At 36.5% G+C, this 12731-nt stretch overlaps 1 protein-coding gene across 4 annotated transcripts in view; it reads left to right on the forward strand.

The window, feature by feature from the left end:
* The first annotated feature begins 3194 nt into the window (after positions 1–3194).
* Positions 3195–12731, forward strand: part of LOC132906613 (hemicentin-1) — a 430126-nt gene continuing 420589 nt past the window's right edge. For 3 of the 4 annotated variants that reach the window (XR_009658013.1, XM_060958937.1, XM_060958935.1), the window contains exon 1: positions 3204–4321. Coding sequence is in view for 3 of the 4 variants with exons in the window: in XM_060958937.1 (XP_060814920.1) it covers positions 4216–4321 (106 nt within the window). In the remaining variant the exon portion in view is untranslated. Of the gene's footprint in view, positions 4322–12731 lie in introns of all 4 variants that reach the window. The other variant, XM_060958938.1, reaches the window with a different exon arrangement.

A 12731-nucleotide genomic window follows, 5' to 3' on the forward strand; every position in this document is an offset into this window, starting at 1 on the left:
AATGAAAGAAAAATACACGTTGCGCTGTACATTTAGTTTCATAAAACAGACCGACCCCGGAGCTCCGGAATACCTCTTTCGCCCCCGAGCTTTGCACGCTTTTTCTACCGTTTCTTCTGTCTTCTTCTCCATACCGCACCGCAGAGAAAACGAGATTATTTTTCCTAGCGTTTTCCGACGCAAGATTGCGGTTTAGTCATTATTATTATTCATCGTTCATTGAAACAATGGTTCGTAAACTGTTGTTTCCTATCTTTTGTTAGGCTACGGTTACAATGAATTCGTGTTTTGACAAACTGTTTCGAGGAACAGTTCGCTAGAGCAGTCAAATATTCTTACGTACACGATTACACAGCCGGTCATGAATATTTAGATACTTAGCGATGTCGACCTAAATTGCATGATTTGCACTGCTCTTATTTTTTAACTATTCTATTATAAATCATATGTGACTTATAGTTTAAAGTACTAAATAACGTACAGTTTGTTAGTTTTCGTAATAATTGTAACGGTTACTTATGTACATGTCGTACAAATGATTTTTTTATCTTGATTGAATTTTTATCACAACTCTAGTTTTTGCTAAATTTCTTAATATCCTTACGCAAGTACTCGATTACCGTTCGATTGTCAAGAAACAAATTACTTACTTTCATAAGTATGTATATGTATATATGTATTACATCGCAAAAAAAGAAAGTTCTATATCTAAGCTTACCCCTTTAAATTGTTTAAATTATACAAAGTACGATACACTTACGTTTCAAAGAAAATTTCACTCTAAGCAATTGTTAACGAAATCGTATTTAAGTTAAAAGGTAGGTATTTGAGTTGCATTAAAGTTTTGCAAACTGACGATAGGTACATATTTCTGTCAATTGAAATAAAATAGTAATTTTTTACCTACATATATTTGCGTATTAAAACCAAACAAAAAAGAAAAAAGAAAAAAAAAGGAGAAAAACAAACCAAAAATTGGAAAGGTCAATAACGTAACAATTATCGACTGAATATTTACAATAAATACCAGGAATTTATGTCGTTCATGGTTTTCAGAATAGCGACAGGAAGCTGGGCTAATCACAGTTGCCTGGTATTTTCTTTCCATTTCCCAGAATTTACATTTCATCACGTTGATAACTTCATCTCCTGTTGAATAGATCCGAGCAAAAGAATCGTCGGTTCGTGGAATTCTGATAAAATCACCGGTCGAAGATCAGCGTTCGTGACCAGGTAAAAAAGAAAAAAGAAAGGAACAATAGAAAAAGAGAAAAAGAGCGAAATATTTGTAAAACCACGCAACGTGGCACGTGAGGAACGAAAGGGCGAGGCATTTTCGTGCGTCGAGGCTTATTTCTAAAAAACCAGAAGCTTCGTTGCTCTATCACGTACTGGGCTCGTGGAAATTTTTAATTTCACGTTACATGCATTATCCCTTTTGTCTGGCCCAATTAGGTGTTTTTATAATAAGCAGCGGCTCGGTAATTAGCGAGGGCATCGTGCAACCGGAAAATTCTGTACAGTTAGTTTGCTTGATTTGAAACGAAGGTAGTGATTAATTAGATCAACTCCGTCAAACTGACTAATCCTCGTAAACAAATAAAGCGCAGGAGTCAAGAGCAGATTTTTCTGATTTCTAAAACGAAGACAGATTCGTTTGTATATTAACAGATTGAACATGAATTAACATATGGCGCGTCATTCAATTACAATCTTACAATTATATTCTAAATAATACTATTATACTAAAGCGATTACTATGTCGTTGAGTTTGTCATTCGGATAGAAATCAATAAAATTATCATTAGTGGGTAAACACAATCGTCTGAAATAAAGATACAGATTAATAATGAAAGAAAGATACAACGAAAGAAAAAAAGAATATCTGATAAATGCATTAATCTCAAGGGTACGATATTATCGTTGTTAAGAATCGATAGTGTTGCATCGTTGTTTTTGATTGCTTGTTATTATTTAAAAAATTAATAAAAATTAATTCGTACAGCAAATGAACTCTGATTGAAAATATGCATATTTGTGGTCGATATAATTCGAAATATATTTCTGACAGACATAATAATTATTTTCAACATAGTCCTATCCAATTTCTAATTGTTAGTTGAAAATTTTAGAACGAATCGATTTATATTTTTCTATAAGTAATTCGGTGCGAATAAAAAAATTTTGTAAATTATTTTTCGTTCTCTGAATTTAGGTAATTTAAGGTGTTACGAAGAAGTGGTGTCTCCCAGGCGTTCCCATAAGATGCCAAGTCACATAGCGTGACGCCAAAGGAAACATATGTTCAGCTACAATAGGGTAACAACACTAATAATACCTAGCTCCCCCAAATCTCTGACAAACAGGTTGCGAAATATAATGGGGCGTTACGGTTGGTCAAGGCCATCTGACAATGAGAATTAATAGGTTATTGGTTCATTGCTAGATTATATAGTTCAGTTGAGTATTACGTGTTATGAATTTTCGATAGAGGTATAATCCAGATATTCTATTATCTTTAATCCGTACGATGCGATACAATTTTCGAAAATATTCCGATTATCAAAGAATATTTTAAAAATCATTGAAAATAATTTCCAATATTTATAAGTTTGTTTATCGCGAAGAGGAAAATTTTCTCTAGACCATAAGTATCTTTGTTTTAATAATATTTTAATACGATAATATCCTATACACCATATAATCGATGAAAACAATCGAATATCGTTAAATATCGTCAAACACGCGATATATATACAACGTAATAAAAGAAATCTTTTATCTGTTTCTCATAGAAAGTTCTCATACTCTTCCTATAGAACAATGTCAGACTGCAAGTCAATACGCGCAATGAGAAATATATTTAACGTCCAACTAAAAACAGCATTTCTCAAACAGTTTTTCTAAACGTACGCAATAAATCATCAAACATACGATATACATAATACGACGAAAGAAATTAAATAATCGCAAGTATTCGAAATTATCCGAACGAATAACGTTCGATAAATCATTCTGCAAGATGGTTTAGAATGAAAAAATCTTAATTCGAGATCGCAGGACGTTGCCACCACCTTTTGATAGTGGCGGACGATGAGTACACGGCACGCTTCTCCCACCTGCGAGCCATCCCGGACGGATATACGAGAGCAGCCGTGGCAGGCAGTCGGCTTCCTTCGTAGGGACATGCGCAACAACCAGCGGAACGACAGGTGCGCGCCGTTCGCCACGAACCGCTTAGTTTCGGGTGAGCGTACGAATCGGTCGTATCGCATCGTGCTATCGCGTCTCCCGGCCTGTCAGTCGGTCGCGGCCTCCCTCTCTATCTCTATCAGTCGGTCGTTCATCGCGAATTTCTGTCTCGTTTAAACGACAAACGCGTAACACTCGTGGTACACGTTTGACGCGGTACCACGCGATTTTTGACACTCGACCAGCGCTCGGTTCCACCGATCATCGTTCTCCAAAGATCGTCTTCGTCCTTAACACAGATCGCGCGCGATATCCATTTCATTGAGGGATACCAAACCCTTTCCAGTAGCAGCAGCAGCTTGTCGACGCCCTGGACCCAAGTCTCTCTCCCTCTCTCTCTCTCTCTCTCTCTCTGCCCTCGTCTCTTCCGTCGTTTCTCTCGTTCTTTCCCATCCAGTCGCCGTGGCTGGTTGCATAGTAGCCCGCCGTTTATCGAGCGTGCACGTGCTCCGTGTCGTCTCTCCTGTCGCGTTCTGCTGACACGTTTCTAGTAACCCGACGGATCTCGTTTATACCAGAACAGAGTCTTCCTTCGGATCTGGTTCGGTCGAATATACCTATACCTTGGCATATACGTGACTAACGATGAATTTGGTGTGATCTGACGGGCGTGCGTTGCATCTGGATCCAGAGAATCGGATGTTTCGCGAAAAAGATCGATATTCGTGGGAGTATCTTGGAGGCGACGATTGCAGGTGCTCTCGAGCTCATTTGAAACATCAGGAACAGTCTACGTTACCGTAGAACTCCATTCCGGTTGAAATTTCTGGTGTGCAACTGTACGGAGCACGACCTGTTGTTTGGGAATTATTGGCCTTCCGTTGTTGGCCAGTGAGTTGTGTGTTGGCCGTGAGTGAAGGTCGGGCAAGCTAGAAGATAGATCACGGTACAGTGACCTGACGAATGTGGTGCGTGAATTATTGAGTCGCCTTTTCGTTCGCCGTGGCTTGTTGATTTCTCAGGATGGGCTGTGGACTGGATTTACTTTGCAGGATTACCGGCTGGGACATGATCGCGACAATTCTGCTGCTGCTCCTCGGCTCTGTTCAACTTCCTCAAGGCGTTAAAGGTGAGTTACCGCTGTTTTATTCTCTTCGTCGGTAGTTTCGGGTAGTCCAGCGCGAAAAGAAATCGTGAAAGGAAAGGCAAAGTGGGAAGAATTATCTCGCGCGATACGACGAGAATTCGCGATGTACGATAGTTCGAAGGATCGTGGAAACGGTTCGTGCGTGAATTCGAAAAAAGTTACACGTTCTCGAGGAGATATTTAGAGGTTATCGGGGAAGAGAAAGAGAGACGAGAGAGAACGTTGGTACGTAGGAAAACGGGGCGAGAGAAAGGGCAGGAATGCGCGTGTGTACAAATGGGCCGCGATACGCGCAGGAATTTACGAGCGGAAAACGCGTGAAAACCGAGTGGGAAGTTTTTGAGAGTTTCCCAACCAGCATTGCGAGGACAAAAAATGTACGGATTTGCTTTTCGTATAACGAGAACGGGTAGCGAAGTTCGTTCGTGTCACGCGTCCTACGAACGTGTTTTACGAAATTCATGGAACTCGCCCTGGTTGTAACCGAGACAGAGCCACCAAGTTACTTGGACCCAAACGATAAACAAACCCTCCCCGATTGTTTGTTGCTCCAGAAACACGACGCTCCGGGAAATATTGGCTGCGACACGAAGTGTAATTTCAATTGGTGATCCGGGTTAATGGGTTGAGTAGCTTGTAACGTTGGATCGTGGAATGTTTTGCGTAATTAATGCGATACGAGGTGTATACGCATAGATACATGTAGATAACGGCGTTATGTTTTATCGTGGATTATTCAGTATTTATTTAAATATCGTACGTCTTTTGGGTCTTATTTGTATAATCATAAATGTCACTAACGTAAATATTTTCATTGTAAATACAGAGTTATAGAAATGGAAACGATACGCGATTCAATCGTTTTAGTAATTTTTATAATACAATGCCAATTCAAGCCATCGTATCGATTCAAATACTTTCGGATAACGAATACGATAGTTATAAATAGTTGAAGCAGAAATAAAGGTGACTATTAGTTATCGGAACGTGTAGAAATTTTGTCCCGTCCCGTTATATACTTAGTAGACTATCTTTTTTTGTCTGCAACTTTTCTGACTTAAGAAATTATATCAAATTATATCGAAATTGAAAGATTTCTTGATCTGGCTCCGTTATAGTAACATCGATAACGCGATATTCGTTAAAGCTACAAAACAAATTTATTACAATTTATAGTCTTTTCTCTTTTCAAAGATCGATTAATTAATTTTACTAGTTACAATTAGTAGGAACGTGCTCGTGTTCCTGTTGATAATATCGAAACGTTCTTGGCATCCACAAGATTAGATTCACAGAGAATAGTATTGATGCTCCGTTTGTAAAACATGCTTGGAGGTATCGTCTCCGTCATCGAGCAACTGAACGGAGGAAGAACTCGTCAAGCGTTATATAGAAATTATTATCATAATAACACGTAACATTTACATTTAGCATTTGAGGACTGTATAAAAATTTTAATTCGTTGGCTATATAACACGAGACAAGTATGTGATATTCTGGCGAATTTAAGCACGGTGCATATTTATAGACGTAGAATCTTCGAGCGAGACAGAAACCCGGCTCGATCACAATTTCGAGCTCGTACAATGAGCCTCTGATGGATTGTTTCAGGTCGTTTTAGAGCAGATTTTTCCACATTTGTCATATCTGTTCGTAGTTCGTCTCGAAAAAACAAACCTACAAGTTAATTTCGTACGAACCTTCTGTTTCCACCGAGTTGACACATTTGAACTCTCTCTATTTTTTAAAACACCATATTTTTCCGAAATTTTCTTCATCCATGATGTTTCCACGTTGACGATTGCCCCTTTTGCGTGTAAATTAATCAACGCATCGTTTTCTTTGATATTAATTAATTTTTTCTGGTCACAGTCCTGACTGTAATTTTAAAACTATTTTCTGCGGCTATAGTTAACGACAGGGAACTGAGAGCTTTTTTTCCTTTTGTTTCTTTTTTTGATACCAATTAATAGCCCGTAGGGGTTTATTTTCAACTTGTTCAACGTTGACCATTGTTGCTCGATTTTTCTAGTTTTCCATTGGATTGGTTACGCAGAAAAGAAACTGCTGTTTTATGGAGTGTTTTAACGTTTCCAAGCGCCGTTTCTAAGCGACGTTTCTAAGCGACGTTTTCACGTTTCCATGCGCCACAAATAGAGTAATTGCAAACATCTCACAACTGCTTTTCCTAATTCTTGAATTAAAAAATATGCGGTGTGTCCCGGTTTTGCAACAGCAAGTTGTATCAAATAGATTCCGAATCTTCGCGTTAACGCCCAACGTGTATTCATTTTTGTTCGATAAACTTTCCCCTTCACAGTTTCGCACAAAATAATAATCCATTGACGTGATATCTGATGATCTCGAGGGTCAAGAAAGTGATCCTGCTCGACCTCATCGTTGAGGGTAATGGTCATTTAACCATCGCCGGGCTACTTGACCTCGCAGAGTAAACATTGCAGTTTGTGTAAACGTATCAGATAGATATCGGTAATGTGTTCTTATGCTGTATAGACGAAACGCCAGTCCGTTGTCATTTCGTGCTTTTGTTATAACTTTTTAACGAAGCGTTTAAGAACCCGCGTTTATATTATGCTGGTAAATTTTTGCGGGAAAAATCAGCGATGGCCTGCGTAGGTCAGCAGTTCCAGCATTTGTTTTCCGTTTCGTCTCTCCAAAATTTGATTATGATATACAGGGTCGGAGACTTTAAGGGCTTATAGTATTCACCAAGAGGAGGAAAAATGTCCAATCGGTATAGGTCCTGTAATCAATCCTTTCGACGTAAAATCGATTTTTATCATTTACGAACAGTCGATGCTGCGAATAAGTTTCTTCGTTGAAAGTAAACAAAGAGATTGATTCAGGACTACGTTATGACTATGATAAATAGATATGAGTTTTTCATTGCGACGCAAGGGAAACATATCGAACATTTAGTATAACGCGCAAAATTTTTATTTTTTTATGTCGCTTTACTTTGGTATCGGTAAGAATTTTGTATCAATAACCTTGAATCATTCTCTTTGCTTACGTTCAAAAAAGAAACTCATTTACGACGTAGAATGTTCGCAAATGATAAATATCGATTTTATAGAAGAATTGATTTTCTTGATAAAGAACTTGATAAATGGGTACGAAAGATCCTTAAACCCTTGGACCCTTTTTTTTTTGAATACCCTGTATAGCACAGCCAATTAGTTTAATTAAAAAGATATATAGCGGATATACAGTGTAATCATTGACGAAAGTATTCAAATCCTTTTACGGATACGTGTATTATGTGTATTATACCAAATTTTTTGAAATTTCGTTAACACCATAAGGAAACCCATTTATCATGATTGTATAGATAAAGTTTGAAATAAATCTGAAAATGTGTAGTCATATTTCATCCTTGCAAATGAATGTACACCGTAGCTAATGCAATTTAAAAATGTTTTGTGTATATATGTAATATACATCTAAAAGTTTCGTATGTCGAGTATTTCATGAGTGTTTCACGGGTCACAGTATGTGTGAGAAATATTTAAATTTATATTTGATAATTCTGTGACAAACCTCTCCTTCAAATTGAATAATATCATATGTTAAATCAAAGTAATATTTTTGAAAATATCCTTGTTACAAAAACTAAAATTTACGTGAAAGTTACACAGTGTTGTTGTATCGCTGCGCTATATTTTTATGTTTAATATTAATCATATTAATTTTGTAAGCAAAAAAACAAAGATATAGAATATCCTAAAAAGTTTGAAACGAAAAATTCGTGGAAAATATTAACTAAAAATTATCCGAATAAACAAGTAAGGGAAGCGTAGTTTTCGAGGATTCGGCAGCGCTGGCGTGTTTAAAAAAAAGAAAGCTCTTTACGTATTTACGCTCCGATGTAAATAATGTTCGGGTCAGAGCAACGATAAGTATGGTAATTTAATAAATTCATATCGTATTCATATAGGTAACAGCAAGAGAATACAAGGATTTATTTTCGTCGAAACATTCCCTTGCATGAATTATCGTTGCAGAAATTTTTCACGGATATTTCAATAATTTTTGCGAATAATTCACTGCCACGTCGTTCGAACACATGAACAATAATTTATTACCCATAATATTAGATACGTTCTCTCTGCTATGCGGAGCAATGTTTTCATTGACTTGACAGTGAGTATTCTTCGACTTGATATTCAGATAAAATATGTGACGCAGGATATGAAACCAGCACGAAGTTAATATACTTCGCAATTTTTTGATATTAAATTCCTTTAGTTTTAAGACCTTACTCACATCGACATTGAAAAAATCGCATATTTATGAGAATTACACATACATATGTCATACTTATGAATATTTAATTATTCAATTATTTCTTTTTTTTTTTTGCATACATATTCTTAAATTATTATTGGAAACTGTAACGATGAGAGAGAGGAAAAAAGATGGTTTATAAGGTAGGAAGGAGAAAGAAAGGTTGCGTTTCATCCTGGACATACTACTAGACAGAAGTAAAGTAAGCGAAAGCTTCCTAGCAAGCCCGTGTCTTATAATCTGGAAGTCAGCTCAAAGAGCGTATTTGCATCGACTTGTATTTTACTTTCAGGAATTTTATATCGCTGTAAATGTTCGTGATAGAAACGCCTTCTGTTGAATTTTTCCATTTCGTAGATAATAATGCGTTATAGCAATCAATCGAGTCGATGTTATAGAAACATGATCCATGTATAGGTCGATATATTTTCGAACGAAAATGAACTGTTCGATAAAAGGTTTTACTATGAAATTCACGATCCGAATCCCACGATTTAATTAGATATAATTATTTTATCATGTAATCACGGATACACTCGGAGGAATTATGTAACGTGATAAATATTTTGCTCGAAGCATCGAAACCTTTAAAACAGAAATTAAAGTTGATAGAGTGTTCTTTTGCTTTTCTGGAAAAATACAAGCATGATCAAGGGTTACTTTGGTTATCATCCTTTCGACGGCGTTAATTAATTCCAACGAAATATCTCACACGGCATAGTTCTGTACTGTAAAGAAAATTGGAACACGTTGGCGTGAACAAATCTGATGATTTCTGCGTAACCAGAGGCAAAGGCTCGCGCTAGAAGAGTGAAATTCTTCAAAGTTCATTAACTTCTTAGCAGTCGCTATAGAGGATATCCCGGAATTTCTCACGCGGTCGCGAACTCGATAATAAACGCGGCGAGTATTCACGGTGGCGTTGCCTATCTTCGCAACGGCAACGTGCACCCCATAAATTTCTCGCAATGCCCTCGCGGGATACACAAACACAGAAACTTTATTCTTTCCTCGTTTCGATTTCGCGCTCGTTTTCTTATATCCGGTGACTGTATGCAAATATTGTTCCGCCGTGCCGGGCTGGTCGAATTCTTACCGCAATTTCAACTCCATTCTCGATGCCAACTAACTTCATGTCCGAGGAAATGTTTTTATTTTCAAGCTGAAAGCTTCCCACGCGCCTTTATGCGTTGAAATGACAAATGTTCCGAGAGAATTGATGACTGTATCGCTTTATGCAATGTTTCTTGCGTTCATGAGAAATAGGTTGAAAGTAATAAAATTGCGGCTTTTTATGTTTTCCCGAGAAATCGAAAGAATGCACGTCGTATTGAAAAATATATAAATAAAATATTAAAAGTATAATATCGTGCCATTATAATATTTAGCGAGTGAAACGAATCTTTCACCGATCGCTTCTCCATCTTTTTAGTTATATAGAAACGTGAAGTTGGAGATTCGCAAGTCGGTAATTATTCGCTCGAAATTCATCAGGCTGAATGTGTTAAAAACGACTCTATCGTTTCTTACGAACTAACAATGCGATCTTTTAGGACGATTAGCAATGTGAAATTCATGCTTCGGATTATTTTGGGTATTATAGCGTATCGTATTTTTGTATAAGGGGATTCACTTGGCAATACAGCTACGTGAAATTCTACGGTAGAATTCAGGGCGTACAGCTCCTCTCGAACAGTTAGCAGCCATTGCTGCATGATTTGGAGCAGAAGTACACAGCTTCTTCTTTAGTTTTTGAACAATGGTTCGGCTGATTCAGCCGCTTCAGCCTGATTGTGTGGGTGCTGCTTTTTCCGAAGTACTTTCGATTTTTGATTTTCCTTCGTAATATGACGAATAGCGATCCGGAAAATCTGATCTTCTTGCTGTAGAATTTCTATTTAAATGTCATTAGTATTGGTTTTTTGCTCTCGCATTTATTTTACACTACATTTAGCAATGCTCTGTGGTAAAAAGTATCGAGGCGGTTAAATAAAATTTGATTCGGTGAATTTGATGGAAGGAATCATTTATATATATATTTTTGTAGTTACATTAACACTATCGATGTAGCACTTTTCGTTAAATACAAAATGATTCGTAAACCGCAAATATCAAATAGAATACCAAATATTTTTAAAAATATTACATTCGTGTACTTTTTGCAAAAGTTAAAGTACTTTTAATATTTATACAGGTATTAAAACATTATTGTTTCACGTAGGATACCAACTGGCATTTATCTACAGATAACGTACATAAAAATTAGGCTATTGATCAATATTCTCTATTATTAATTAAAGTGCTAATTACTAGGAAAGTTTTATAGTAGGTGCAGATAATTGCAGTTTCATAATGTTACGACTTGAAAGGTAGAATGAAGTTTGCGAAAAATTTCATCTTAGAGATCATCGATGAAACTACTAAAGCGTAATATTCAGAAAAGTAGTAACAAATTATCAAAAATCGTGATATTGGAATCAGAAGATAGAAAAAATTCCAACAGTCAAAGGTAGCGCTGTAGTTATCGACTTTTAGCTCAGAGATATCACAGCATTTACTGCTTTGACTTTTAATATAATTCTATACTTTACAAACGGGCTAATAGTTCATTTCAAACAAAAAGTTGTAGATTCACGATTCTCATCGGGCACCGTGAAATAATTCCATTTGCCTTTCTTCAAAAGAGTCGCTCGTTCAAAGGGTTAATCACCCTAATTGCGAGAGCGTTCGAACACTTTTACGAGCCAAGATACGTTTCATCGAGCGTAGTCGATAAATTTTTGTAACAATGTCGAGCTTAAACTCGACGAATGGAAACAGAGGCAGTAGAAAGGAAGAGAGAAAAATGAAACTTGCGAAACAAAATGAAGGAAATGATGTGAAATTCAAAGGTGACAGTTGTGCCAGGTAAATTCGAGCAAATTCGTGCATAAACTTTTGGTGAATTAAGAGGTCGAGGAATTTTAATCCCGTAATGGTGCAGCTCTCGTCGGTCGCAGGACAGAAACTTGTAGGAAAACGTTTACTCGTAGCCCGTTGTTTGTTTTTGCGACGTGAAAGACAACTATTTTAAAGTTAAGCTCGTTTTGATATGAATGAGAATATCGCGGCAGTTAAGCGGATCAACCTTTTCCTTCTCTTTATACACATTCATTAATTCGCATTCACGTATCCCCTTATTATGCATGAAACTTGAAAAAATAAACATCGACCACGAGTAAATGGATGCTCGTTTCTTTATCGCGACTTAGTTCCTTGTTTCTTCGGCGTGACAAATGATGTATCATCTTTTCCTTTTTTATTTTTTTCTTCACGAATGATTTTATATATATAAACAAGACTAATACGTTGTATCGTTCAATGCCAATAAATCAGTGATTTATTCACGCATCGACGATGAGCATTTTTTTTCGAAATGAAATACGATACAGTGCGCGTGATATTAGGGGCAGTTTATATGATACGATAAAACAAGTGCTGGAAAATATCGTTCGATTTAACATTGTTAGATTTCGTCTTAAATTGTAAATTATGATTCCATCTGGTTTGAAGCAGTTAAGAAATAACGAAAGTAACAAAGACGGTGAATTGAAAAAGTTTGCAACTCAGCTACGTTTATTACAAGAGAAAAGAAATCAAATGAATATTCTTCTCTCAAAGCAATAAATACTTTCTACCTACGTTTCTACTTTTTACTTGCCTCCCACGCAAAAGTTCGTAGGGCGGAAAGAATTACTTTTGCAAAGTGAAAATTGTACAACTACTTACTTCTTCAAAAAACCAGAAAATTTCATTCATTGGAATTTCATAGTATACTCTTTTAAACTTTTCCATAGTCCGCGCTTTTATTTCGTTTCCATTTTCCAGCAACTATAAGATGCACGAAAAATTCAATTATCTTTAACCAGTTAAAATTAACTGAAAAATCACGTGTAAATCATCTTGTACGATACAGGATGTTTCAAAAATTAGTCCCTTTCGTTTTTAAATAACCTATGAGAAAAATAAAAAATCGCGCAATTTTATCCCTATCTTATTCATTAAAGATTGGAAATTAAACGTGCAGAATGATATTCGTCAATTA

Source organism: Bombus pascuorum, chromosome 5 (assembly GCF_905332965.1).
Source record: "Bombus pascuorum chromosome 5, iyBomPasc1.1, whole genome shotgun sequence".
Classification (NCBI taxonomy): Eukaryota; Metazoa; Arthropoda; class Insecta; order Hymenoptera; family Apidae; genus Bombus; species Bombus pascuorum.